The sequence below is a fragment of the Procambarus clarkii genome, chromosome 58 (assembly GCF_040958095.1).
Source record: "Procambarus clarkii isolate CNS0578487 chromosome 58, FALCON_Pclarkii_2.0, whole genome shotgun sequence".
NCBI classification, from domain to species: domain Eukaryota; kingdom Metazoa; phylum Arthropoda; class Malacostraca; order Decapoda; family Cambaridae; genus Procambarus; species Procambarus clarkii.
In genome coordinates this window covers 3609737-3636181 of record NC_091207.1, presented here as the reverse complement: position 1 = coordinate 3636181, position 26445 = coordinate 3609737, and the positions used below count along the sequence as shown (strand labels likewise).

The window sequence follows — 26445 nt, the reverse complement described above, 5'->3', positions numbered from 1 at the left end:
CCTCTTTCCCTTCTTGCCCCAATCCTTCTTCTCAAGCCCTTCCCTCTGTCTTTTAGTCCTCCATAACGCCTGTCTGTCCAGGCCGTTGTCCATTTTTCTGGCAATCTTCGTGTTTATCGTTCCCGTTCTCCTTCTCCTGTTGAGACTGTAGTGGCTGTCGCCTGGTACATTGCTGCTGATATACTTTTTTTTCTCTCTCTCTACTGTCAGAAACGTAAACCTGGCTCCTCCTTCCTCCTTGGCGGGTAAGAAAGCTTCGCTATATTTCTCACCTTCTGACTCCGACTCTATCCCTACATCTCCTCCCATTTCAGTGGCAGACTCGCCTGTCCCTGCACTGGAGGTACCTTTGGTCTTTGATTATCTCTGATGCTGCCCTCGATACAATGCATTCCCCTGTTTCTGTCCTTCCTGTCCTCAATTTCCTTGACAGCCCCTCTCCGATGCCTCCTCCCGACCCAAACTGTCAGTCCACCTCTGGTCCATCCTCCCGCTTCCTTGACTCCATCGTCTTTGCTAGATTGGCCAATGCTATGTAATCCCAATTTCACTGATCCTGATCTTCTTTAGTCTACTGTTTTCTTGTTTGCCTTTGTTTCTCCATTGTTATCTGTTTCTGTTCCTTGCTCTTTATGACAATGTCTATTCTTCAATGAAATGTTCGTGGTTTTTATGCCAACTTCCATGAACTCCAACTTCTGACAATGCAGTTTTCCCCGTTTTGTGTCTGTGCCCAGGAGCCGATGCTTGGCACTCGTCTTGGTCGCTTTCTTGGTTATTCCTTTCTCCTCCTCCCCTCCCCTACCAGCTTTTGCTTGGGTCCATAACTTTACTGCTCTCTTGATCCGTAATGATATTCCCTTCGTCCCCCTACTGTTTCAGTCGAATTCAGTGTTCTGTGGCCCGTATCTTTGTGAGTACATGGTATACAGTCTGTTTCATTTTTCTCCCTCCAAATGTCCCGCATTCTCTACCTGATCTTAAACACCTGTTGGACTCGTTAGCAGAGCCTGCAGTCCTTTTGGGTGATTTTAACTGTCAGCATACCCTCTGGGGCGAAGTTCTGACCAACTGCATTGTCCCTCTTACAGTCGTGCATATCCTTGTTGAATGTCCTGACTTCCAGGATGTGCGGTGTGTCTTGTTGCCCAACTGTCCCTCGCAGTCACTTGCCCCTCGATAGAAACCTTGGTGAATCAGATACTTTTGATATCGATCATTTTATGTGCTTTTGTTCTCGTATTGGCATCCTTAGTGATATGTAGCACCTTTTGAATATCCCGCACATTTGACGGTGCTAACAGTTTCCCCGGCTTGGTACCTTCTTTTGGTAATTACATATTTACATGATCGGGGGACCCGCTACCTAGGTAACAGCTTCTCCCCCGAATCAACCTACCCTGGCTTTGCGCCCTTGGAGGCCACTCCAGACCAGGCCGACGCCAGTGCGCAAGTCTATAGTCTCCTGAGACTGATGGATGCCTACTACTACCTCACACCTGTTGTAGGTATGGAGAGTTAATAATGATTGACTGACTGATGATCACGAGGAAAACTCGTAATAACTAATGAAGAGATTGTGCTTACAATAGACTGGCCTTGTCTGCTCTGATACTAATCATACAACTGTGACTGCTCTGACGATGTAGCCTGGGTAGCTGGTATAACATGACCAAAGCATGGATAGGGCCTGGCACTTTAGATGGCACGGTCTCTTTCTCAAGCACTACTGCATGTAGTTGTACATGCCAAAACTCAAACACAGTGCTGGACCTCTTACATTGACTTCACATTGTATCTTATGTAAGAAATACCTGTGCTGGGAACAGGTGGCAAACGCATTGGACTATGTGGTTAGTGTGTGAGAGAACAGGTGGCAGGACGATGCCACATGGGAAATAACAAGGCACGTGGCAGGCCCGAAGCACGGGGCAGCTGAAAGGCAGCGACTTCCTTGGACACACACACGAGTGAAAGGCAGCTTACTCGATATACACAGAGTGGTGCTCGCAAGTCTAAGTTTCCACTCTACAACAGTCTAGAGGATTTTTATACTGAGAATCAGTCGGCGACAATCTTACATGATATATAATCGAGTAGTAACTTTTTCCATGGATAAGTTACTCTAATGGCCTACATAATTCACGATTTCTGTGGAAAATTAGTCTTTTACTTATGAAGAAAGTCACGTGGTTTTCACTCTCTACTAGTGTTATCAATCACGATACGATACTGAATAATTCACAATACTATATGACCGCGATTCTGGTATGAATTTACCGCAGTAAGTTTAACATTCTTGGGGGAATGTTGCTAGGGGATCACTACTGACTGGCTATACTAATGAGAAACACACACATCTGGTTCAGACAAACTCTGGTAGCGGAATGCTCGGACAGGCTCTGGGTGAGCACCTCCAGCATTTCTCGGCAATACAATTGTGGAACTTACAGATGGACCAATGGGAAACAGGCAGTGGTGTTTGGCCCAGTGATGTAAGCAAACACATGTAAGCTAGGTATATGACGTCGTACAAATGTCATATTTTTACAGCCTGCAGCCATTTGTTCTCGAGACGGTGTCCCCCTCTTAGTTACTGCAAGCTCGAGAGTTTCCTCTCACTCCAGCCAAGACGGCGTTGTCTTAAGACGCTAAGCATTTAACGAAGACAAGGGCAATTTATTTATTTACTTATTTATTTATTTATTAATGCATATACAAGAATGTACATTGGGAATGTGAGGATACATAATATGGTAATTACAGTCTTGTAAAGCCACTAGCACGCGCAGCGTTTCGGGCAGGACCTTAATCTAAGAAAATTTTAAGGAGGTAAATACTTGCAAAATTTATAGACAAAAAAATGATAATAGTTACATGGAATGAAAAAAGATGAGAGAAAATTGTAGGTACAGTATATTAAAGCACATAGGTTTATTGATTGCAATGACAGCTTGAATGGTAGTTGACAAAAATTGGTAGGCACAATACAGCAGAAACAATATAAGATTGATTGCAATGACAGCTTGAATGGTAGTTGACAAAAATTGGTAGTCACAATACAGCATATGGGTAGCACATAAAAGAAGACAGCAATGAACACAATGATAAGGTTGTTTGATACTACATAAAAATTAGGAGATTGGGTAACACTAGGTACAGAGCAAATTTAAAGCTCAGTGTAGGAAACTAAGATGAAATTAGGTACTTTTTGGTTTTGCTTTTAAATAAGGCAAAAGTTTTACAGTTTTTCAATTCACTAGGGAGTGAGTTCCATAGACTAGGTCCCTTAATTTGCATAGAGTGTTTACACAGATTAAGTTTGACCCTGGGGATATCAAAGAGATATTTATTTCTGGTGTGGTGATAATGGGTCCTATTGCATCTGTCCAGGGAGAGTTTCAGAGCATGGTTTGCATTTAAGAACAGGGTTTTGTAAATGTAGTTGACACAAGAGAATGTGTGGAGGGAGTTAATATTTAACAAGTTTAGGGATTTAAACAAGGGAGCTGAGTGTTGTCTGAAAGCAGAGTTAGTTATTATTCTGATAGCAGATTTTTGCTGTGTGATGATAGGCTTAAGGTGGTTTGCAGTGGTAGACCCCCATGCACAGATACCATAATTAAGATAGGGGTAGATTAGTGCATAATATAGTGAGAGGAGAGCAGAGTTAGGAACATAATATCTGATTTTGGAGAGTATACCAACTGTCTTAGAGACTTTCTTAGTTATGTGTTGAATTTGGGTGCTGAAGTTGAGTCTCTTGTCTAGGAATAGGCCAAGAAACTTGCCATCATTTTTATTACTGATGTTAATGTTGTCTATCTGTAGCTGAATTGCATTTGATGATTTGCTTCCAAATAAGATGTAGTAAGTCTTTTCGATGTTTAATGTTAGTTTGTTCGTTGACATCCATAAGTGGACTTTTTTTAATTCATTATTCACAACATTATTTAGTGTATGTGGGTTGAGGTCTGAATAGATAAGGGTAGTATCGTCAGCAAACAATATAGGTTTGAGAATATTAGAGACATTAGGCAGATCGTTTATATATATAAGAAATAGAAGAGGTCCTAAGATGCTGCCCTGTGGCACTCCAACGGTAATTGGTAGAGTGGAAGAAGTTGTATCATTGATGGTTACATATTGGTGTCTGTCACTAAGATAGGATCGGATGTAGTCAAGGGCAAGGCCTCGGATTCCATAATGCTGGAGTTTAAGTAAGAGGTAGTTGTGATTAACAGTATCAAAGGCTTTTCTTTGGTTAATGAAGAGTCCAATCGGAAACTCATTTTTGTCAAGGGCTGAGTAGATAACGTCAAGGAGACTAATGATTGCATCGTTGGTGCTCTTTTGGGACCGGAAGCCAAACTGGCAGGGGCTGAGTATGTCGAATTTTACGAGGTAGGAATAGAGCTGTTTGTAAATAATTTTTTCAAATATTTTTGATAGAATGGGTAGATTTGATATTGGTCTATAATTGTTTATGTCCGCCGGATTGCCTCCTTTATGGACTGGAGTTACTCTTGCTTTTTTGAGGATATCAGGGAAGGTGTGACACTCTATAGATTTGTTGAACAGTAGTGCTATGGGTGGGGCAAGGGCATGGGAGGCTCTCTTGTACACAATGGACGGAATTTCACTGGTGTTCCCTGCCTTGGTTTTTAGAGAGTGTATGATGAACACAACATCTGCCGGGCTGATTGGTGAAAGGAGAAGAGAGTTTGGATAGCTGCCTGAGAGATATGTGTTAATATGTGCCTGAGTCTGTGGGATTTTAATGGCAAGATTAGCACCAAACGATGAAAAGAAACTATTAAATTCATTTGCCATTTCTAAATCAGTTGATAGTATATCCCCATCCTTGTAGAGTTTTATTTGGTTATGTGAGTGTTGTTTAGTTCCTAGGATACTAGAGATTGTTTTCCAAGTGCTTTTCATGTTGCCTTTTGCTTCATTGAATCTATTCACATAATATGCAAGTTTTGCCTTTCTTATGATACTGGTAAGCATTGATGAGTACCTTTTGGCTACTTCCTTTGAAACTAGGCCAATCCTAAGTTTCTTTTCATATTCATGTTTCTTGTTGATTGAGTTGAGAATGCCACTTGTGAGCCATGGATTGTTTAATCTTTTGTCAGTTACTTGCTTGGTAAGAAGGGGACAATGAAGGTTGTAGAGGCTTAGAGTTTTGGAGAGGAAGAGGTTAGCTAATGAATTTATATCATGGGTATTATTGAATTCAGAATCCCAGTTAATATTGTGAAGTGCATCTGTAAGATTGTCTAAAGCTGATTCACTGTGTAGCCTAAATGAAAGTTTCTTGCTTTTTGGTGGTGTTATGTCCATGTTCGCTATGAGAAAGGTAGGATAGTGGTCAGTTGTTCTGACGTAGATTATACCAGATACAAGGGAAGCTGTTATGTTTGTCCATATGTGGTCCAAGGTAGTGGCTGATGTTTGAGTGACTCGGGTAGGTTTGGTGATTGTGGGGATTAGCATACAGGAGTTCATGCTGTTAAGGAAATAGTCAACTTGAGAGCAATTTTGTTGACCCAGGTCAATATTAAAGTCTCCTCCCAGAATGAATGTGGTTTTTGTTGAGATTGTTGTTTATAATAAGATTTCTTAGGTTGTCTGAGAAAGAAGCTATGTTAGTATTGGGAAATCTATAGATGGCTCCAATAGACATGTGCTGTGAAATTCATAATAATTCATCTGGGACTCGGTACAAAATTATCTCTGCAATGCCATTGGTCTGCTGAACATTAGGGCTATCAGGAGAGACTCGATATTGCACACCTAAGTCCATAATTAAAGAATCTAGGATTGTGCTCTCTGACGATGTGAACTCTAAAGATCCCATATTAATTTGCATACCATCGTGCACACACGTTGCACAAGTAAGGCAACTGTACGAGACATTGGCATAGTCATGAGTAACAAAAGGAAGGAGCAGAGTCTGTATGTGCGAGGAGACAGTGTATTGATGCTAATCCCTAGACCACCAGGTGCTGTTAAACCACTGCAGGCTGGTCACCTTCTCTTCATGTATGATAGAGAGTTACAGTCACTGTTGGTGAGTGTGCAGAGTTATGAAGAGTCAGGAGCTCATAAGGGCTTTATTCCAGTACAGGAGTGACCTGGAGGTGTTCTGGGGTCATCTGAGTAGTGAAGGGTTGGAAGCGTTGCCCCCCAGCTTGAAGTGGCTCCGCCTGGCTGTGGTGAGTGACGCCCATGCTCGCTGCCTCCTGCCTCACCTTCACGCTGCTGTCCTCTTCCAGACTGCCTCACCTTGAGCGTCTCTGTAAGTGTTCCTTCTCTTCTTCATCTTATTATATTGTGTAATAGTGGTGCTACTGTCTCATTCTGAGAACAGGACATGCTTTTTCACCCACAGAGACGTTAGAAAGAATTTGTTCAGTGTCAGAGTAGTTAATAAATGGAATGCACTAGGAAGTGATGTGGTGAACGCTGACTCCTTACACAGTTTCAAATATAGGTATGATAGAACCCAGTAGGCTCAGGAATCTGTACACCAGTTGATTGACGGTTGAGAGGAGGGACCAAAGTGACAAAGCTCAACCCTCGCAAGCACAACTAGGTGAGTACAACTAGATGAGTACAGGGTTATAAACCCATAGCACTGCATTCCCGCCGAAGCCGTAAATGTCAAAACTCTGTTAAATTTTAAAATCCAACTGGAAAAGATCAAGGTAAATGGGGGGACCTCCGATAAGCCTCCTGTCAAGCTGCAACAAGCTTCCTGTCTTCGTCGAGGCCTCTAGTGTTAGTATTAGTAGGGAGCCGAGCGGACAGCATGCTGGACTTGTGATCCTGTGGTCCCGGGTTCGATCCCGGGCGCCGGAGAGAAACAATGGGCAGAGTTTCTTTCACCCAATGCTCCTGTTACCTAGCAGTAAAATAGGTACCTGGGTGTTAGTCAGCTGTCACGGGCTGCATCCTGGGGGTGGAGGACCTGGTCGAGGACCGGGCCGCGGAGACACTAAAAAGCCCCGAAATCATCTCAAGATAACCCTTCAAGTAAATTCAGGTAAAAAAATACGATTCCAAAAATGAGTTCTCTATTGGTCTTTTCATGAACTTGAGAAAGGTAAATGAAAAGACCAATAGGGATGATGAAAAAAACCAACCTCACTCCTGCTTTACCTTCATCATTATGGAATTCGAGTCCTTACTGTGAACTATATCCACTCATATCTCAACAACAACCACCAATATGTGGTCATCAATGACATATCCTCTGCCTCTCTCTCATTAACCATAGGAGTGCCACAAGGCAGCATTTTAAGACCTCTCCTATATTTTATATTCATCAAAGTGTATGTGAAATAATTTGTATCCCTTAATTTGATGTTCAGTTAATGGATTCTCTGTTTTCTACATTCATCAACATTTCTGTTAGCACAATATTATCTAATATTATGTCCACTCGAGTGAACTTAAATTACTGTATATGTTTCGTTCCTGATACGCTTGATACTTTTGTTGTGTTGTTATGTTGACGCTCATGTCTGCCCGTTCGTTTTACCCAAGTTTTCCCTCACCAGCACTCACCCCTTATTGCCTACCTTTCCCAGAAACATTCCCATGCCTCTGTTGTCTAGCAGTTTAAACCCAGAAACCCCCCACCAACCATAGATTCCAACTAACTGGGAAAAGCAGCATCCACAGCCTAAGATAAGTGAAACCCTTCCAAAGCTTATGTATCATTCTTGTCACAGAAGGGTTCCCGGTATCAATGAATAATATTGCATTTGATTTGCAATATTTGTCTGGTCACCAATTAACTCAATTTGTCTTAGACAGTGATTCATTTCCAACTCCCCTTCTTGTATGAAAGCCTAATTTGATCGGAATCCCTTCCTTGATTTGACAGTTTTAAAAATTGTCTTATTCATACGAGTTTTCCTAGTATGAATAAGACAATTTTTTTATTAATGAAAAAAATCTAATAATTAACAAATGTGAATAGAAGTATAATTGATGACAATGACAATACAAATTATATTTAGGGAAAAGTACATACATACAAAACGAGTTACAAGCAGAAAGTTGGATTTCAAGATAGAACTAGTATATACTGCGCCTAAAGCCAATAGTACGGACAGCGTTTCGGGCAAGATATGTAAAAATGGACCATTTGAAGAATAGGGGCAGGTGTTACATGTTTAATACCATTCTTTAAAAAAAATATCCTCCGTTTCCTCGGAAAAAAATAAGGGGCATTATCTGATTTACCTTTACTTGAGGGCCACTAACCCTAGTGGCCTCGAAGAGGATAGGAATCCGGTGGCATGTCGAAGGTCCCTCCCATTTGCCTTGATGATCTTTTCTAGTTATATTTAAAAAATCAGCACAGTTTTAGGCACTTACGGCTTCGGCGGGTAGGCGGTTCCATGGGTTTATAACCCTGTAGGTGAAAAAGCATCCCCTGTTCTCAGTCCTACATTGTGGCTTGTTGAGCTTGAAACCGTTGCTTCTTGTTTGTGTTACATCTGACCTTCTGAATAAACTATCCGGATCAACATCCTCTAACTGTTCAATATTTTAAAAGTTTCAATGAGATCCGCCCTGTCATACCTGGTTTGTAGTGTTGTTAGTCCTGTGACCTTCATGCATTCCTGATATGGGAAATGGCTTAGCTCTGGAATAACCTTTGTTACTCGGTGTTGAACCTTCTCCAACGCACCTATGTCCTACTGAAAATAAGGTCTCCATGCTTGGATACAGTAATCCAAATGGGGGCGAAACAGAGTTTTATACAGTTGAACAACTACCCTCTTTTCCTTATAGTCAACAGAATGCTTGATTATTCTAAGAGTTTGGTTAGCTTTCCTGACTGCTGCACCCACCTGTTGTGCAACTTTGAATGAGTGGCGGATTTTTACTCCAAGATCATTTTCTTCACCAATCTGTTGAAATGCAATGCTATTAATTTGGTAGTCATGATGTGGGTTGTTATACCACACTTGTAAAGTCTTGCATTTGTCGATATTAAAAACCATTTTCCACTCTTCTGACCATTTGTGGAGTTCATGTAATCTCTTTGTAAGGCTTCAATATCATTATTTCCCCACAAATCTTTGTGTCATCTGCAAATTTGATGATGTGGTTTGGTAATATTCTCATCTAAGTCATTGATGTATGTGACAAAGAAGTTAGGTCTCAAAATGATCCCTTGTGGCACCCCACTTTTCACATTTCTCCATTCAGATTCGTTTCCATTTAGCACGATCCTTTGTTTTCTTACCTTCAACCATTGTTTTACCCATTCTAATGTACCATTTATAATATGGGCCTGTAATTTCCTTGCCAGTCTTTCATTTGGTACCTTATCGAAAGCTTTAGCAAAATCCATGTATACTACATCCACCGGAAAGCCTTTGTCTGAGTAGCTGGTTACCGTTTCTGGTTAAAGATTCGCTCCATGATCTAACAGATGTGTGATGTCAAGTTGATCGGACGGTAGCTTTCTGCTGAGTTCTTTCTGTCTTTTTTGGAAATAGGGGAAACATTTGCATATTTATAATCTAGGGGGAATATCCCTTGTTCCAGAGGTTTTGTGAAAAATAGTTTCAGCAGTAGGCATAGTCCTTCTGCCAGTTCCTTTAAGACTTTGGATTGGATTCCATCCACACCTAGGGCTCTTGAGTCTTTTAGTTTGTTAATGTTCTTTATAATTATTTTGCATGTTATGGGTATATCCATAAATTCTTTTTCCACCCATCCTTCAAACATTTGTGTAGGTGATGGGATGTCATCCAACCTTTCCAGTGTGAACACTGATGTAAAATAATCAGATAGAGTGTTTGTTGCCATTTTATCATCCACTATAGCTTAGTTAGTCTCATCTATTAAGGGTCCAACTGAGTTCTTTGTTTTGGTTTTACCTCTTATATAGACATAGAACGATTTTGGATATTTCTTTATGTTTTGGGCAAGTTTTCTTTCGTAGTTTCTTTTGGCTGATCTGATTTCCTGAGTGGCCGAGTTTAGTGCCCTTTTGTATAACTCATAATCAATGACGTCCGTCGTTGATTTATTATACGTTCTCCAGAGAACGTATTTGTCGTTGTTTCGTCCTCTTAGTTACTAATGCTTGATTTACGACCTGAGTCATTCATCCATCTAGTTCCCTTTCTTGTCTTTCTTCTTTTCGGCACATATTTTTGAACGAGTTCCGTGATGACACCTCTTGAAATATTGCCATGATGCCTCTGTGTCATATTCACTCATCAGCTCCCTCCAGGAGATGGTTTGTAGTTCCTCTCTCATTCCTTGATAGTCACCTCGCTGGTAATCTAGAAATTCATTATCTTTGACCTTCATGTGGGTTTATATATTCGTAGTCGATCTAAAAATATGGTGGTCGCATGAGGGTGTTAGCTTTTCCCCCACAGGAATTTGATCAATCATACCCTCTTCTGTTGTTAGCACCAGATCTAGTATATTGTTACAATGTTTGGGCTCTACCATATGCTGTATGAAGAAGGAGTCCTGCACAAGATCGATAAATTGTTCACCTGCTTGAGATGTTAGGGTGATCCAATCTATGGCCTCGTAGTTAAAGTCCCCCATTATTAGGGTTTGGATTTCAAATGCTGCATTGATCGCATTATGCAAATCCGCAGTTTCCTCTGCCGCTGCTACAAGGCTGTCAGCCCTGTAGCATACTCCTGCAGTCATTTTGCTACCATCTTGAGTTAGTATGTTGCACCATACAGACTTTGAAGATCATATGGTGTTCAGTTAGTGCATTGTTGGTTGCATCCAGGTCCTCTTTCACATATAGCATCACCCCGCCTGCTCTTGTTGTTTTGTTCTTTCTGAAAGGTGGGTGGTAAATTGGGAGATGGAATTCCCCTTCTATTATGTTCTCACTGCCCCATGTTTCACTGATGCCAATGATGTCAAGTTTTCAGCCTAAGCACATGCACATAATGAGTCTAATTTATTCACAATGCTTGCGACATTTGAGTAGAAACAAATTAAACCCCTGACATTATTCCTGGGGGGCTGAGAGATTGCTCCTGTATTTAGCACATTACTATTCTGTACATTTCCGCTCTGGTTCTGAGCATGTTTGTCATCCGAGATATATAGATTTAGTTCTGCCTGACTGAATCGTTTTGGCTTCTCCCCCCGTCTGCAGTCTATATAACATGTCCTCTCCTGATCCTTAGCTGTGAATTTTTGTATCGTTCTGTGTATTTTGTAACTCCTTCAGTTTATCCCTTAGCACCCTGTCGTTTTTTTGCTTCTCAATAGTGAGGTCTGAATATATATATACTTTGTTTATTCCTCGAGATCTTTGAGTTTGTGGGCATGGTTTAGTATCTTCCTTCTGTGCTAAAAATTTACAATGGTTATTCTTACCATATTTGCTTCCAGCCTACCCAACCTCCTGACATCTGATATACGTGGTTATTGCGAGGTCGTATTCTGGGGAAGATAGAATTAAGGACTTGCCCGAAACACTACGCGTGCTAGTGGTTGTGCAAGAATGTAAGAATTCTTGTATATATAAATAAATCATCTCATCAAATCATCAATCATCTCCAAATTCCACGCAAGCACGTGGCTGAGCGGACAGAACACTGGACGCGTGATCCTGTAGTCCCAGGTTCGATCCTGGGCGCCGGCGAGAAACAAAGGGCAGAGTTTCTTTCATCCTGATGCCTAGCAGTAAATAGGTACCTGGCAGTTAGTCAGCTGTCATGGGCTGCTTCCTGGGGGTGGAGGCCTCGTCGAGGACCGGGCCGCGGGGACACTAAGCCCTGAGATCTTCTCGAGATAACCTCAAGATAGTATCTCACTTCTCGCAATTCAAGCATGTTGCTGGTCCCTAGCTGGATTTCGCTAACTGGGCTGAGAATCAGTGGTTCAAAAAGCTATGTCTAATCCTTAAGGCTCAAATTACGATCATTCAGAGCCTTCAAACTGAGAATCAAGCAAACCACGCAAACCTTCATCAACAACAACAAGAAGTAACCCCTCTCTCTGTGGGGATATTAGAACTTATAAGGCTCGCCAAGATCAACTCCAGCATAACATAAATGATCTCCGTGGGGAAAATATGCGGCTGAAAACTGATGAAACACAATGTCACACAAAATATTTCAATAAAAAAAATAAATAAATCGAAATCAATGAAAATAAAATTTATCAATGCAATTGGAAAAATTGAAATGGATTTCGTGATATATTTAGTATAGCGTGCATGTTGCTATTATGTGCAACAGATGGCGCTGTTTTTCAAAAAAGCATGATTTTTCCTATCACAGGTGAGGCATGTATATAGTAGATATATAAAAAGACGCGCTGCAACGCGTCTTTTTATGCATGCATTGTGTCAAATGCAATGTTGTGTCAAAATTTCAAAGCAATCAGTAAAGAGGTTTCGAAGATTTCCATCACATGGAAAACACATGAAAAACAGTTTTTTCAGAAAAAGTATGTTTTTTTACCATCACAGACGTGACATCTGTATAGTATGTATATATAATCCTGCTTGGATGCGAATGGAACGTTGTGTGAAAATTTCAAAGCCATCGGTGAAGAACTTAGGAGATTAGCGATCATGCACAAACGAACATTTCCATTTTTATTTATATAGATATTTTATTGTGTTCATGTTTATTTCACCTGATCTTTTAAATTTATATTCCTGTCCTACATAGGGGCCCTCTGGTGTGACTTTCGTTTAAAAATAGTGAACTTACCCTAGACTAGAGTTTGTATCACTATCCAATGTTACTTGAGCTGTGCGAACTAGCTAGGTAAGAGGCCACTCGAAGCATGGACTATCACTGTTCACCAGGACATCACTGGTCATTAATTTAATTATGTTGTAGGGGTTGTTTGCCCCTTAGTGATACTCACACAGAGCAGTTAAATATTCTTGAGTTCAAATTTCAAAGGGACCCTTGGGGTACCTTTGTTGGTTGCTGCATCTCCCGCTTTCTTTTCTGTTTTTTTCGGGTATCTGTGCCTCGGTGCCTTCCCCTTCTATCGCTCGATGTGTTCACGGATGCCACGTCTCTCGGCTGGGATTTCATGACCAAAACTCGCCAAGCCGGCCAGGAGCGTTGGGCTCCGTCCTTCTTTTGGGCTCACAGCACAGTGCGGGAGTTTGTAGCTGTGTGGCAGGCTCTGCGTCATGCTCAGATTTCCATACAAACTTCGCATTTTTCTTTGTCAGATCAGTCAGGGGTGCTGAAATGCCAGCGAAATCTTCAATATGACAACGAAAATATCCGGCCGCCCCAAAAAACCTACGCACGTCCTTTGCTGTCCTTGGAGTAGGCATGTCAGCAATGGCGCGGCAAGCATCTGGGTCAGGTCGGGCACCGTCTAGGCACACCTGGAACCCCAGAAATTTGAATTTCTGGGCCGCCAGGGATGCACTTCTGAATGCTTAGCTTGAACCCTACCTGATCTAATAACGTCAAAGTCTCAGTTAAGTCCCGTAGGTGTTTCTCAAACGTCCTGGAATACATCACAACATCATCCAGGTACGCAAAAAAATGCCTACCCAGGACCGGACTGAGTATGAAGTTTATGGCTCTCTGAAACGACGAAGGCGCTGTCTATAAACCAAACGGCATCCTACAGAATTGATAAGTGTGCCTACATCCGAGAATGCTGTTTTATCCCTATCCTGTTCTGCCACCGGAATCGCCCAATACGCCGATTTCGCGTCAAGAGTTGAGAAATACTTAGCAGCACCAAATTGATCTATTATCTCCTGTATTCAGGGCAACGGATGCACATCACCCTTAGTTATTTCGTTCACCTTCCGGTAGTCAACACAGAAACGATAACTACCGTCTAGTTTCCGAACTAGCACAACAGGAGAGAGTCACGGTGACGTACTAGGCTCTATCTCGCCCTGCCTCAACATTTTCTGGCACTCCTCCCTGATAACGTTCTTTGCCTGTTCCGGCAACCTCCACTGTCTCATGTACACAGGCAAATGATCACCAGTTGGAATGGTGTGCTCAATCTTATCAAGGAGACCAATCTGGTCATCCTCTGTCGCAAATAATTTCGGGAATTTCCGCAAAACTCCTCTCAGTGCCTTCCTATCTGCCTGTGTAACATGTTGCAAATCAAGTGCTGAAATTAATTTTTCTACCTCTTCTACATTCCGTGCAACATTTTTCGTCTCATATTGTACTTTAGATGGTGTTTTATTCTCTGTCCTGTTCAATGCACTACATTGTGCAGTGACGGTTGGCGTCTCACCTGACTCATGGTGAAAGATTTCTGTGTCCTCCACCATGGTTCCCTGAGATACCCTATCACCTGCCCTGAAGCGAAAAGTCTTGTATGAAAGATTGACAACTGGAATGAGTGCACCTTTATCGAGCACTACAATTAAGTGATGAGGGATTAATAAGCTATCACATCTCCCAGCCACCTGAAGGGTGGTACTTGGTTGTATGTGACGTCCCACGGCTACTTTAATAAATTTAACAGAATGTGGTGGTCAATGGTCAATGCTCTGTTTGGTCAATGCATGCAATGCGCATGACCTCTTAACTGTGTCTGAAAGAGACTTAAAAATCAATTTTGGATAGTGCGCATTATATTTTTGCTTCCTCGTAATTGAAGCTACAACTGGGGATGGTCGATCATCTCCACTGGGTAGGAAGTCTGTCCAACTGCAACCTGAAGTTCCTAGCCCCTTTTTGAGCAGACAAGGAATAATCAAATCGTGACAGAAAATCAGTCCCCATTAAGATGTGACCAGGAAAATCAAGGTTCTACGATCGTACATGTGTGAGGTTGCAATTCCCCATCAATCTCAAAATTAACTGTACCTTGACCTACGATCTCAATCTTTTCCCCATTGACCGCTGTTAATGTCTTTGCGCTACGTTTAAGACGTGCATACTTAAAATCGCTGAAGGCTGACTTAATGATCAGCAGTCAGCAACAAAGTACTACATTAATCACAAACACTTGTCTCTCTTAGACAACAACATGATGGTACTCTACGTTAATCATCAACACTTGTCTCCCTTAACACAATTCATCTTGTTAACAATAACTCAAAGTCTCTCTTACATTACATCACACTTGACTCCTTGCAAGTATTCAGTAATTCCTAATTAATGTCAAACGGACCACTAATTAAATCCCCATCGAGTTACGTTAACTAAGCCTACCACTAACTTGGTAGCTTCTCAACAGTCTATGTCAAAATTTACTTTAATGAGTGTTAATTACCCTAATTAACCCCGAGCAATTAATTAACTGTCACCAGGACCGATAATTAATCATACAAAAATACGTCTCACTCCACAATGCCTAAGCAGGTCTCATCAAACACTGTAAATTCACGGGCGAGGAGTTAATTACTCCACTAATTAACATGAGTGCATCTTAATCCACTGCCATCAGACAGGATATGATTAATATAACAAGTTATGCTAGCTCCATGACCTCGCTTTACCGAGTCATCAAGACCCCTGACGTTAATTACTCCACTAATTAACATGAGCAACTAATTGCTATACCCCAGAAAGGTAATTAGTCTCGAGCAAATTACGTTAACACAAATACTGACAGACTCTGACAGTTCCTCTCCCACTATGTGAACTCATGATGAGAATGCTAATTACATAATTAGATAGAGTGGTCAATTAGTTGTCACACGGACAATTAATTGCACCGGAAACGTATCTCAACAAGCTCAATACTGTTCTCCTTTAACAGCTCTCACACTCAAGGAATATGCAACCCCTTATAAAGTTAATTCCCATTAATTAACTCACTGAATCCTTAAGTCCTCAACACAACTTAAAGAATACAAAGTAACCCCAGGTTACATAGGTCACACTTACAGTGGCATGTATAACAACATAAATACACAGCCCACATACGGTTGCAGCTTCTGCAACACGTTAATTACTGTACCCACACAGTAATGACACACGGTTAGGACAACAACAAAGTATACCAACATTACTGCTCCCTCTAATCTTGCAACAGTTGCAAGGGACTACTGTGAGCAATCACTACTACTTCAGCAAGACAATTTACGTTAATATAAAACATCGTCACTACGCGGACAGCTGGCACTAATTTTCAGAATTAGGCTATACTAATCAATTGCTTGCTCTCATTAAGTACTGTGAATTCCCCTGAATAATCAAAGGGACCTTCTTAAATCCTCAACACAGCTCCTAGGGCCGTAATATTACATATACCAACAACAACACTGCCCAAACCTACAACATAATGATGCCGTCAGCATACCCCACATGCTAATGACATATTAGACAATCAGTCAGCAATCACATCTGCTTACTCTCCACACAACACCGTATATATATATACATGCAAATGAAAACACATGGAAATGGCATTCACTTAATCAATGAAAATTATATCACTAGATAAATTATACATAATTATACAGACCTCAGGGTATCCACTGACAACCCTACAACACTGGCCTTCCTACCCCTGCAATGATATAATTAACATGCGGCAACATGGCATTAATCTAGACTCTGAACGATATATATAGAATCGACAGAACAATGATCACTTACATGGTAAATCTCTACACTGACTGGTTACATACTCGAGTCAGTCTACACACAACATATACATCTACCTGTGTGGTATTGTGTACATCATCCATCTCCAGGTACATCACAACCAGTCACCTGGACGTCAGTACAGGCAGTGGTCTCTCGGCTGCTTCCCTCGCCTGGCAGGCGCTATGGGACAACACAGCTGTTACTGGAATTAACAACAGTCCTAAGACACTGTAACAATTATACTCACGATTTCCACTCTCATTACATTCATTTCCCCGGTCACTACCTCACTGGCTGAAGAACACCTAGCTCGCTCCACGTGCATCGACTAGGTGTGGCCCTAGGGTGTCCAGGGCAGGTGGCAAAGCGTGGCTCAAGGGGGTGGCCAAGGCATGTGGCCACCGCATGGCCCTAAGGGTGGCCACGGAGTAGCGAGGGTCATCACAGCGCCCCACCCAGGCTGAGCTGGCGCGTGGGATGGCCAGGGTGGCCCACAGGCGGGTGGCCAGGGTGTGGCCATCACGTGGCCTCACTGTCTTGCCACTGAGCGGCGCGGCGCGCACGTGGGGGGTTGCCTCAGGCTGGTTGACTGGCCACAGGCATACACAACGTGGATGGGAGAACACCCACACCCTCATCATACCAGAGCATGCCTCGCTCGTACACCGGGTGTGATAATGGCCGGCGTCACCACATGGCGGACACAGCAAGGTGGAATTCAAAGTCCAACAGGGGCCTGTAATATCACCACAATTACACTAGGAGGCCCTGCCCTTATTCCACCAATTGGCCTGATACTCGAACCCATTGTGAGGAACCATTTGATACACCATAAGGCCTGTCACATGCCTCATGGGTGAACAGTGTTTCTTAGATTTTTTCTGTTTCTATCATACTCCTTGACCCCATTTCATGCGAATTGGGCCTCGACACAATCCATGATAGCAGGAGTGCCATGCACGATGAGTAATAAGGATGACACAGTAATTAACGGTGGTGGTGGTGGCAGACGCTACCCCCACCTGGGGACACCTTCTTAGCTCGCCGCCCAGCTCAGACTGAAGATTTTGGCGGTATAGGGGAACTCAAATGCCCATCTTCCCCCCTACCTTGTCTTGACCAATCAGCACAACCCCTCAAGCCGCTTCCAATTACAGCCGTTCGCGCCTAAAACTCGCCACGAGGCTGAGGTGCCTAGACGAATCACAGACGCCCTCACCATGAGGCGTCCTGTGACGTCACGAGGAGGGGGAGGCCTATGACAGTGGCGCCATACCTCACATGGTTGGGGAGGCGACGTTCACTCCTCTGTCCCCCCACCTCTAAAACCGTTGGCGAGTCAAGTACCCACCTACACCTCAATTCTCAAATCTCATTTTCCCAGAAAACAGACTAAATTCTGTAACTCTCTCTACAGAGCAGTCACAGACCTCTGGCTAGTTTTAAACGATGGTCCTTCGCATAAGCTTTCATCCAACACCACACAAGTGCATATAGTTTGAAAACTTCTTGTCTAGATTCCCTAGAGCGACTCTAGCCTAATCTAGAAAACTAGAAAAACTAGCTGAGGGAATTTTCATTTCCTCACAGAGACATTACTAACAACGATAATGGATGCAAATTTATGAAATATGTTTATGACAACAGATTACCCGTGTATACTACGAATACCCAAACTCATTTATTGGGAGGCAGACTTGATTATGTAATGGGTAGAAACCTTGTTCAAGATAGGATGAAATGTTCGTTAGTAAATCACTTGGTTAGTGATCACTATGCAGTTTCTGGTTCCTATGAGGTACAGTGTGATGTACCTAATAGACATCAGAGACGGAAAATGAATATTCCATATGGCTTGCATGACCACTTTATTAATTGTATTTCAAAATTGTATCAAGATTACACAATAACGAATGTGCAAGCCTTCTCCAGAGATCTCGTTGATACGATTACTACCTACTACGACACATGGGTGTGTTGGGGAACAGGCCGTAAACCTAGCAGAAGTGGAAAACACCTACCACCACCCAAGTGGGTCCTTGACTCCGTATTTGTTAAAGAACATGAACGAGTAAAGCAACTTGGAGATACATACAAACGAACCAAAGCACAAGGTGACTTGCATGCATTTCTAGTTGCAAATAGAGAGGTGAGAGACATGAGCAACGTTATACATAATAAACATTGGGAAGAGTTCCTACAAAGTATAAATGAGCAAAAAACACTTGTTGAAGTTTGGGAAAAGATACGAAAAATCTCTAGAAGCAACCCAACGAAACCACTGCACCACAGCCCACTGGAACAAGCAAACGTTCTCCTTGATCAATGGGCACTTACATCAAGCTACGACTCACTCCCAATTAACATACAGCATAAACTTGATGACACACGCCCCAACAGACAACGAACCATCAATCTTGCCTGTACAGATATCGATGTGTCAGACCTTAATGATGTAACTGAATGGGAATTAAATCATGCACTAAAGATGGGAAAATCAACTGCTCCTGGAGAGGACGGTATTACTTACAATCTACTGAGATTAGTCTCACACGTACCGGGTAATCCACTTTTTAGTTGTACAGAATGAGTTTAAGTGAAGGAGTATTACCTGATGCTTGGACAAAGAGTGTCATTGTTCCCATCCCCAAACCACACTCAAATAATTATAGACCCATATCTCTAACATCGTGTGTTTATAAAGTGCTTGAATGTATTGTTCTTAACCGACTCATGTATCGTATTCAGGGGCACCTGTCACCCCAACCGTTTGGATTTATGCCTGGCCTCAGCACACAACACTGTTTTGCTGAGTACTTCGCACATATTGAAGCTTTCCCTCAAACAGTCTTCATCGACCTAGCAGCAGCTTTTGATACAGCAAACAGAGAAATCATACTGGAACAGCTTGCCGAGCTGGGAATACAAGGAAAACTACTGAAATGGATAAAGGGCTATTTGTCTAATCGAACAGCAAATGTTTTGTTTAATGGTGTTAAAAGCACAGAGAGCAAACACTTTGAACTGGGAACTCCACAAGGAGGGGTCCTCAGCCCCTTGTTGTTCAACGTTCTGATGCATAAACTTATTAAAGATCTTCCAACTAATAATGAAGATTCTGTCATTTGTTATGCTGATGATATATGTTTACAGGCTGCCTCTGAGCCGAGAATGCAAGTTCTGCTCGATGCTTTTGCTACTAGAGTTGAGGAATGTGGCCTCCTTATTTCTGTACAGAAAACTCGTGCCCTCATTCCGTGTGGTATTCCACCAGCCAATTATTATATAAATGGGCGAGCACTTAGGAACTATGAGTCTTACAGATACCTTGGTGTCCCCATTAACGACCCTGGGTACCTTTCTTCTCTCAAGAGGAGACTGTGGGAGAGATTAAAGCCCTTGCGGGTCATTGTTGGTGTCAATCATGGAATTAACGTGAGACTTGCTAGAATGTTTTATGTATCATTTATACGCTCTGTGATTGACTACAATGCTCTACATCTCACACTGTATACAGGCAAAGAGCTGAAATCTCTTGAAACCTTGCAAAATGAAGCTATGCGTCTCATCCTTGGGGCTCCAAAGTCCACGAGAATAGTTAATATGAGAGCAGAGTTAAAATTACCTACCATAAGTGAGAGAATTTTGTCTATTAGCACAGTTTTCGGCGTGAAGGCATTGAGTAGATCTAGACAACACATGAAGTTTCAAGCTAAACTTTCTAATATTCTGCACTCACCTGAGGTCTATAGAAGAAGAACGAAATCTGATTATGTATTTTGGTTCTACAAGGTAGCCAATTCATCAAAATATTATATATGTACCCAACTCAATTAATGATTAATCAACCAATTACTCCATGGGATAACTAGGATCTATCAGTTGATTTTGTAAATGCGCCCAAGAAAGATAGTGTGCACTCTACATTATTAAAACAGCACTGAAAAGCATCACTGAGTGTACTCAGAGTATGGGTAACGATGTGTATCAGTGCTATACCGACGGCTCTGTAGAAGATGGTGGACGATATACCGGTTGCGCATGTAATATATTTGAACAATCTTCTCGTACATACAGCAATGAAGCGCGTCAATGACTGGGCAAGTACAACTCAAACCGAACTTGCAGGCATATACCTTGCCACTGAATTTTTAAAAGACAAAGGCAGTGGACTTATATACTGTGATTCGCAGAGCGCACTTCTGGCATTGAACGCACATAGTAGTGACACCCAGAAAATAGTCAGTGATATTCGAATGAATGTTTTAGCTGCTAAAGAAAACAGATTTGAAATTAAATTCCTATGGATACCATCACATGTTGGCATCTCAAGGTATGACACTATTGATATCCTTGCAAAGCCTGTAGAAAACCAGTGGTAGAAATTGATATGGGTGTTTCATTAGAAGTGACAAAGAGAGTACTTAAACAAATATCTAATGAAGATCTCACCGACCTAACAAATTCACAAAGACCTGAAAGTTGTAGCATTAAATATTATGATAGATATCGTGAGGAGATATCCACATATGGGACTAATAGTACAAGAACCCGGCAATGTGATGTTATAGTGACCAGAATACGCCTGGGATATAGACGTATCTGGCAGCTTTCACAAAAACCCAAATGTCGAGTACACAATGTGTCAACTTTGTGAAAGAGAAAACATGCACTCTCTTGAACATTATATTGTAGAATGTCCCATATTGACTGACTTTCGCCCTCCTGGGCTAAGGTATGCTGAACTGTGTAATTATTATAAGAGTACTGGAACACTTGATGATATATTGGACTTGTACCCAAGACTGACCATATATCAATTATACAATGTATGTATGTGATGTAACTATATAACCTGAATTTGTAAAAGCACCTTAATCACCTTCAGTGATTAAGTACTTAATTGCACACTAGTTTCTCTATCAGCTATCTCACCCTGTCAGAGTAAAAGAGACAAATGTATGTGAATGCATGTGTATGTGTATGTATATATGTATGTATGTATATATGTATATGTATGTGTATAAAGTATATATGGAAGCTGATCAGAATTACATTTCACCTTTGTAAATGCACATTAATGACACTATGTAAAAAGACATATCGAACACTTTACGTAGGGCATACGTAAATCTGTGTATCTATGTATTTATGAATGTAGGTTAGCTTAGCATTTTAAAAGCACCGAATCACCTTCTGTGGTTGATTGTTCAATAAACCCCTGAACTATATGTTTAACACATCTCTAACCCTGTCCATGGAGGACAGAAGAAAATGTATATATGCTGGTTAGCATTGTAAATGTGTGGCCACGTCTGTGGTAGAAAATAATAATAATAAAAAAACGAGAGTTATTAGGTTTGTAAACTGCATAACGACAAGACACCAACATGATTATATAATAATGGACAAAATAATAAATCAGTGGTACTCTGCCATGCCGGATGCAATGTCCGTAATTTCTTGAAGCTGTTGAATCGATCTGAAGCTCGCTACTGCACGGATGCTCCTCAATTCGATCGATAATAAACACCAGTTCCAGGGGTACCAAACCGTAATGGTGTCTCTCTCTGCCAAGTTTTCTACTAGTGACCTGCGCGCCACCTAGCGACGAATGTTGGAAACTTAGGGAATAATTTGCAGAATTTAATTCTAATTTCCCAATAGATGGAAACTTTACATGCGTTATTTTACATCACAATAACGTAATTTAGGTAACAGCAGAATGTTTCTCGCTGTGCAAATCATTTAACCTAAATGACGTTAGATGGAAAATATATATTCGTGGTGGAAATTTAGTTTATTACTTTGTTTATTGGAACAGCTGATCGCAACTTTATACAACTCTTTCCAATAAACGGCTATTTAAGTTTCTAAATAAAAATAAATCGATTACCAATCGATATTCCTTATTAAATTCTATAATGTTAGACTGGGTTTAATTCAATTTATGGAAAAATATAATTTATTCTCAAGAGAGCCGGGCGACTGACGCAATACTGGCACCCGATATTAGTAAGAATTTGCTGTATGAGGCTACTTATTAGTAATGTTAGTAAATGCGTATTCCTAGTACAATAAATGTATATTATCGCACTGTGGGTTAGTATTAGGGTATTGGACATTTCCAACAGCTACTCTCACATATATTTTCTGTCAATTTATATCTTGCAGAGTGACTATAATTGATATTAGAGCTGGTCCATGCAGATGTATGTACCCCTCACTCTAGAAGTCATGTGACCTTCAAAGAGACAATGCCGGTTCATCATTGGAGCTGTAAATCACTTGTGTCAAAGAACTCAGACAGGCAAAAGCTGCATGGAATGATCCTCTCAAATGTTACCAAAGAGAGTTGGTAATATGGAAGCAAGAACTCAGAATAAGTGTCTAAATGCTTACGAGTGCTTGTGCAACAAATTATACAACGAGAATTAGCAGTGTTTGCTTAATTTAGTAACGTATCTGGAACGTGGCTCTAAGTGAGAGGCCTAACCACATCTCCTGTAACTGTTGGTGATCTGGGGTCACTATGTGCCTGTTCAAGGCTGACTATAGGAAGTTTTGGCGAAGAATTATCACTCCAATTTAAAGTAGCTTGAGCTTCTAGAATAAGTATCCGACGTGCAGGCCTGGTCAGGGTGGACTGGTATACTCCAGGTAGGAAGTGAAGAGAGCAGTTACCTTCTTGTGCTTACATAGTGGAAGTTTGTTGTTGCATTAATATTGAATAAACAATTACATAATATATTTAGTCTCTGAAGATGCCTCTTCTGCTTATCAAGAGTCATACTAACCCACTTTTAATTGTTTAAGATGGCCCAAAGATTATTCTAGTTGAGTGACCAAGTCTTACCTTATCCAAAATGCTGTCTTTCGCTCTATTGGTTAAAAAATTGCTCTCTCATCCATAAAGTTCCTAACTTCTCAGTAAAGTCTCCATGTACTTATGTAAGCATCTACCTCAGTATCTTAGCAAAAGCCTACTTGTTTGTATTATTTTTCTGTTATCCTTAAATTTAATGATAATTTGATTAAATTTATTTGAGATCATATTTTTATTAAGATTATGTTCATTATAGGATCATAATTAAGTTAATTATCATTAAGCTTATGATGTATTAAGATTGCATTAATCGTATTAATTAATTAATATTAGCTTTGTCATATTTTTCTTTTCATTATTCTATACTATTATTGAATATTAATCTGGTCAATCTTTATTGATTACTTAATTTACTTGTCATCTGCATCCTACTTACCTAATTACAATGGTTCTTATTTCATTATTAACTTTTCCAGTTATATATGCATTTTCTGCTATAGTTATTATATAAAAATGTTAATCTAGTCTCAATATAGAATATTATTCTTGTCAATCGTACTGAATCTTTAGTTTTTACTTGACATCTGTGTCCTTCTTGTCTAATTACAGAGATTTTTATTTTACTCCTACTAGTTCCTATTATATGTGTATTAGCATTTTTTTGCTATAGGTATTTTATATCTAGAATTTTGTTATGATTGCTCCTAAGTTTTATTATTCTACTGAAATTAGTTTATTTTTATTATTATTTAATTATTGTGTAATTTTAATAATTTTGCAAAGTTCATTTTATTACTAATCATATGCCTCCTTTTTATAGTTAAATTTTCATCTCATTTTATAGTTAAATTTTCTTTATTTTTTAATTTGAATTTTTATTGTAATTGTTTTAACGATTGCAGTTACTATACAAAAAAACAGTTACTTGCAAAAAACGAACTCCAAAATAAAACTAGCCTATCAGAATTCAACTAAAATGTCAGCTCACTTGGTAAACATTTTGATGACATCAATAACTATTTGAAGCACTAGGCACTAAACTATCTTTCATTATTCTAACTGAAACATGGCTAAGTAAAGACCATTCCATCTATAGAACTTAGCCGGCTATATAGCCATTCACAACTGCAGGCCTGACAAAAAAAGGAGTTGGTACAGCTATCTATTATCAAGATAACTTTAATTGCACAAGTGTTATTAGCAATAGAGACGACTACTGTGAATATACTTTTTCTCAATTCTCGTTCAAAATCCCATAAATCATCAATAACTATTGGAGCTATTTACAGTTTTCCCTACTAATGCAACTACATTCTCTGATAATATAAGGAACCTAATCATAAACAACAAACTCAACAAAAACCACACCATCCTTGGAGGTGACTTCAACATTGACCTTTGTCAACAAAATAGCCCCCAATTCGAATACTTCCTAAACAGCATGAACTCCTGTATGCTTATCCCCACAATCAACAAGCCCACACGAATTACTCAAACATCTGCTACAACCCTGGATCACATATGGACTGATCATTATCCTACTTTCCTCTCAGCATACATGGACATAAGACCGTCGGTTACCAATAAACTTACCTTTAGACTACACAGCAAAGTAGCAATATGGAACCTCACAAATGCACTTCAAAATATAAACTGGGATTCTGAACTCAGCAATACACAGGATCTAAATTCATTAGCCGACATTATTCTCTTCAAAACTCTAAGCTTCTACAACACACACTGTCCTCTCCTCACGAAGCAAGTAACTGTGAAAAGATTAAACAACCCCCGGCTCTATGTACTATTACAGAGGACAGGCATACTTAAAGCAATTAACAAGTAACCAGAATACGAAAAAAATATAGGATTGGCTAGTGTCACGTGGGGGTGGGTGGTCCGGGGCTCTGCTAACACTCGGCTGCTAGGGGCTCAAAAGGCCCAAATACTCAGCCCCTCCGACTCCCGGGATTTACCGGAGCCTCCCTGGTCACACAGGAGAGGACCAACAATGCCCACCTCCGCAGGTCTTTGCTTCCACCACAAAAGGGGTGCCACTGATTCACCCTGGAAGCCCTTCAGTCGAACACAGGGAAACTGCTGTTAACAGTTCCGGCCTAGACCCATGGGGGAGTGAAGGAAGACTCAGGCTTACCTTATAACCATAACCTCCCTGAGTCTTGCCTGCCAGACAAAAAAGGTTGCAGGAACTCCTTTCCCGCCTGTCTTCTCTATCTTCTTAGCAAGGTCGCCAGCTGGGTTATTATATCTGCACCCCAGCAATGCAGTTCAGTGGGTGTATTATATATTGTTTGTAGCCAGAGGATTGCTACTCCCATAGATCTGCTACTAGACTGTTGGCCCAGGGTACTCTCCCAGGAAGGTCTGTGTGGCTTTACCTCTCTCCAGCCACTACGTTAATAGTTACCACCATTCAGGCACCGATACTGATCAGATGGCTAAGGGTACACTCATATGTAAGTCTGTGCTGTCTTTACCACCCTCCAGGCAATAAGAACTTCTATAGAGAACGTTGTGTCCCCTAGGTGGTACTATGATAACCTTCGTGTATGCTCATAGAGAATTATCATAAATGGAGGCACACTTAAACACAGTGATAAAATGTGTGAATTTACTGATGCAAATTACATGAACACACACACAATTACAAGTAATACATGAATATGGAAATATGGATAATGAGTCTGGAGATCGTCAGCCTCTTCTTCCACGACCTCCAACACTCCTTCAACTGGGCAGAAAGACAGGAGTCTCACACTCTCACAGGAGGGCCTCTTCACCACGTCGGCGCCTCTTCTTCACTGTCCTGCCATCCATACACACTGTCCTCTCTGACAGTCCTGGACACAAGCTGCCTTGCAGCCTACTCTACTACTGAAGTATTAATGTCCTGTTGCCACATACATAAGTAACTATTGTGGCCTAACTAGCCTACTCACACAAGGGGTAATGGGAGGGAAAATGATCTACCTTACATTCCTGGCTCACGACGCCTGTCCCTCGATGGTGTGAGGTTCCCAT

General features: G+C 41.0%; 1 protein-coding gene across 1 annotated transcript in view; it reads left to right on the top strand.

Annotated features, from left to right (window-relative positions):
* LOC123768023 (uncharacterized) overlaps window positions 1-26445 on the top strand; it is a 113853-nt gene that overhangs the window by 69181 nt on the left and 18227 nt on the right. Inside the window, exon 2 of the mRNA XM_069306443.1 lies at window positions 6137-6307. Within this exon, the coding sequence (XP_069162544.1) occupies window positions 6137-6299 (163 nt within the window). The 3' untranslated portion in view covers window positions 6300-6307. The remainder of the gene's footprint in view (window positions 1-6136; window positions 6308-26445) is intronic.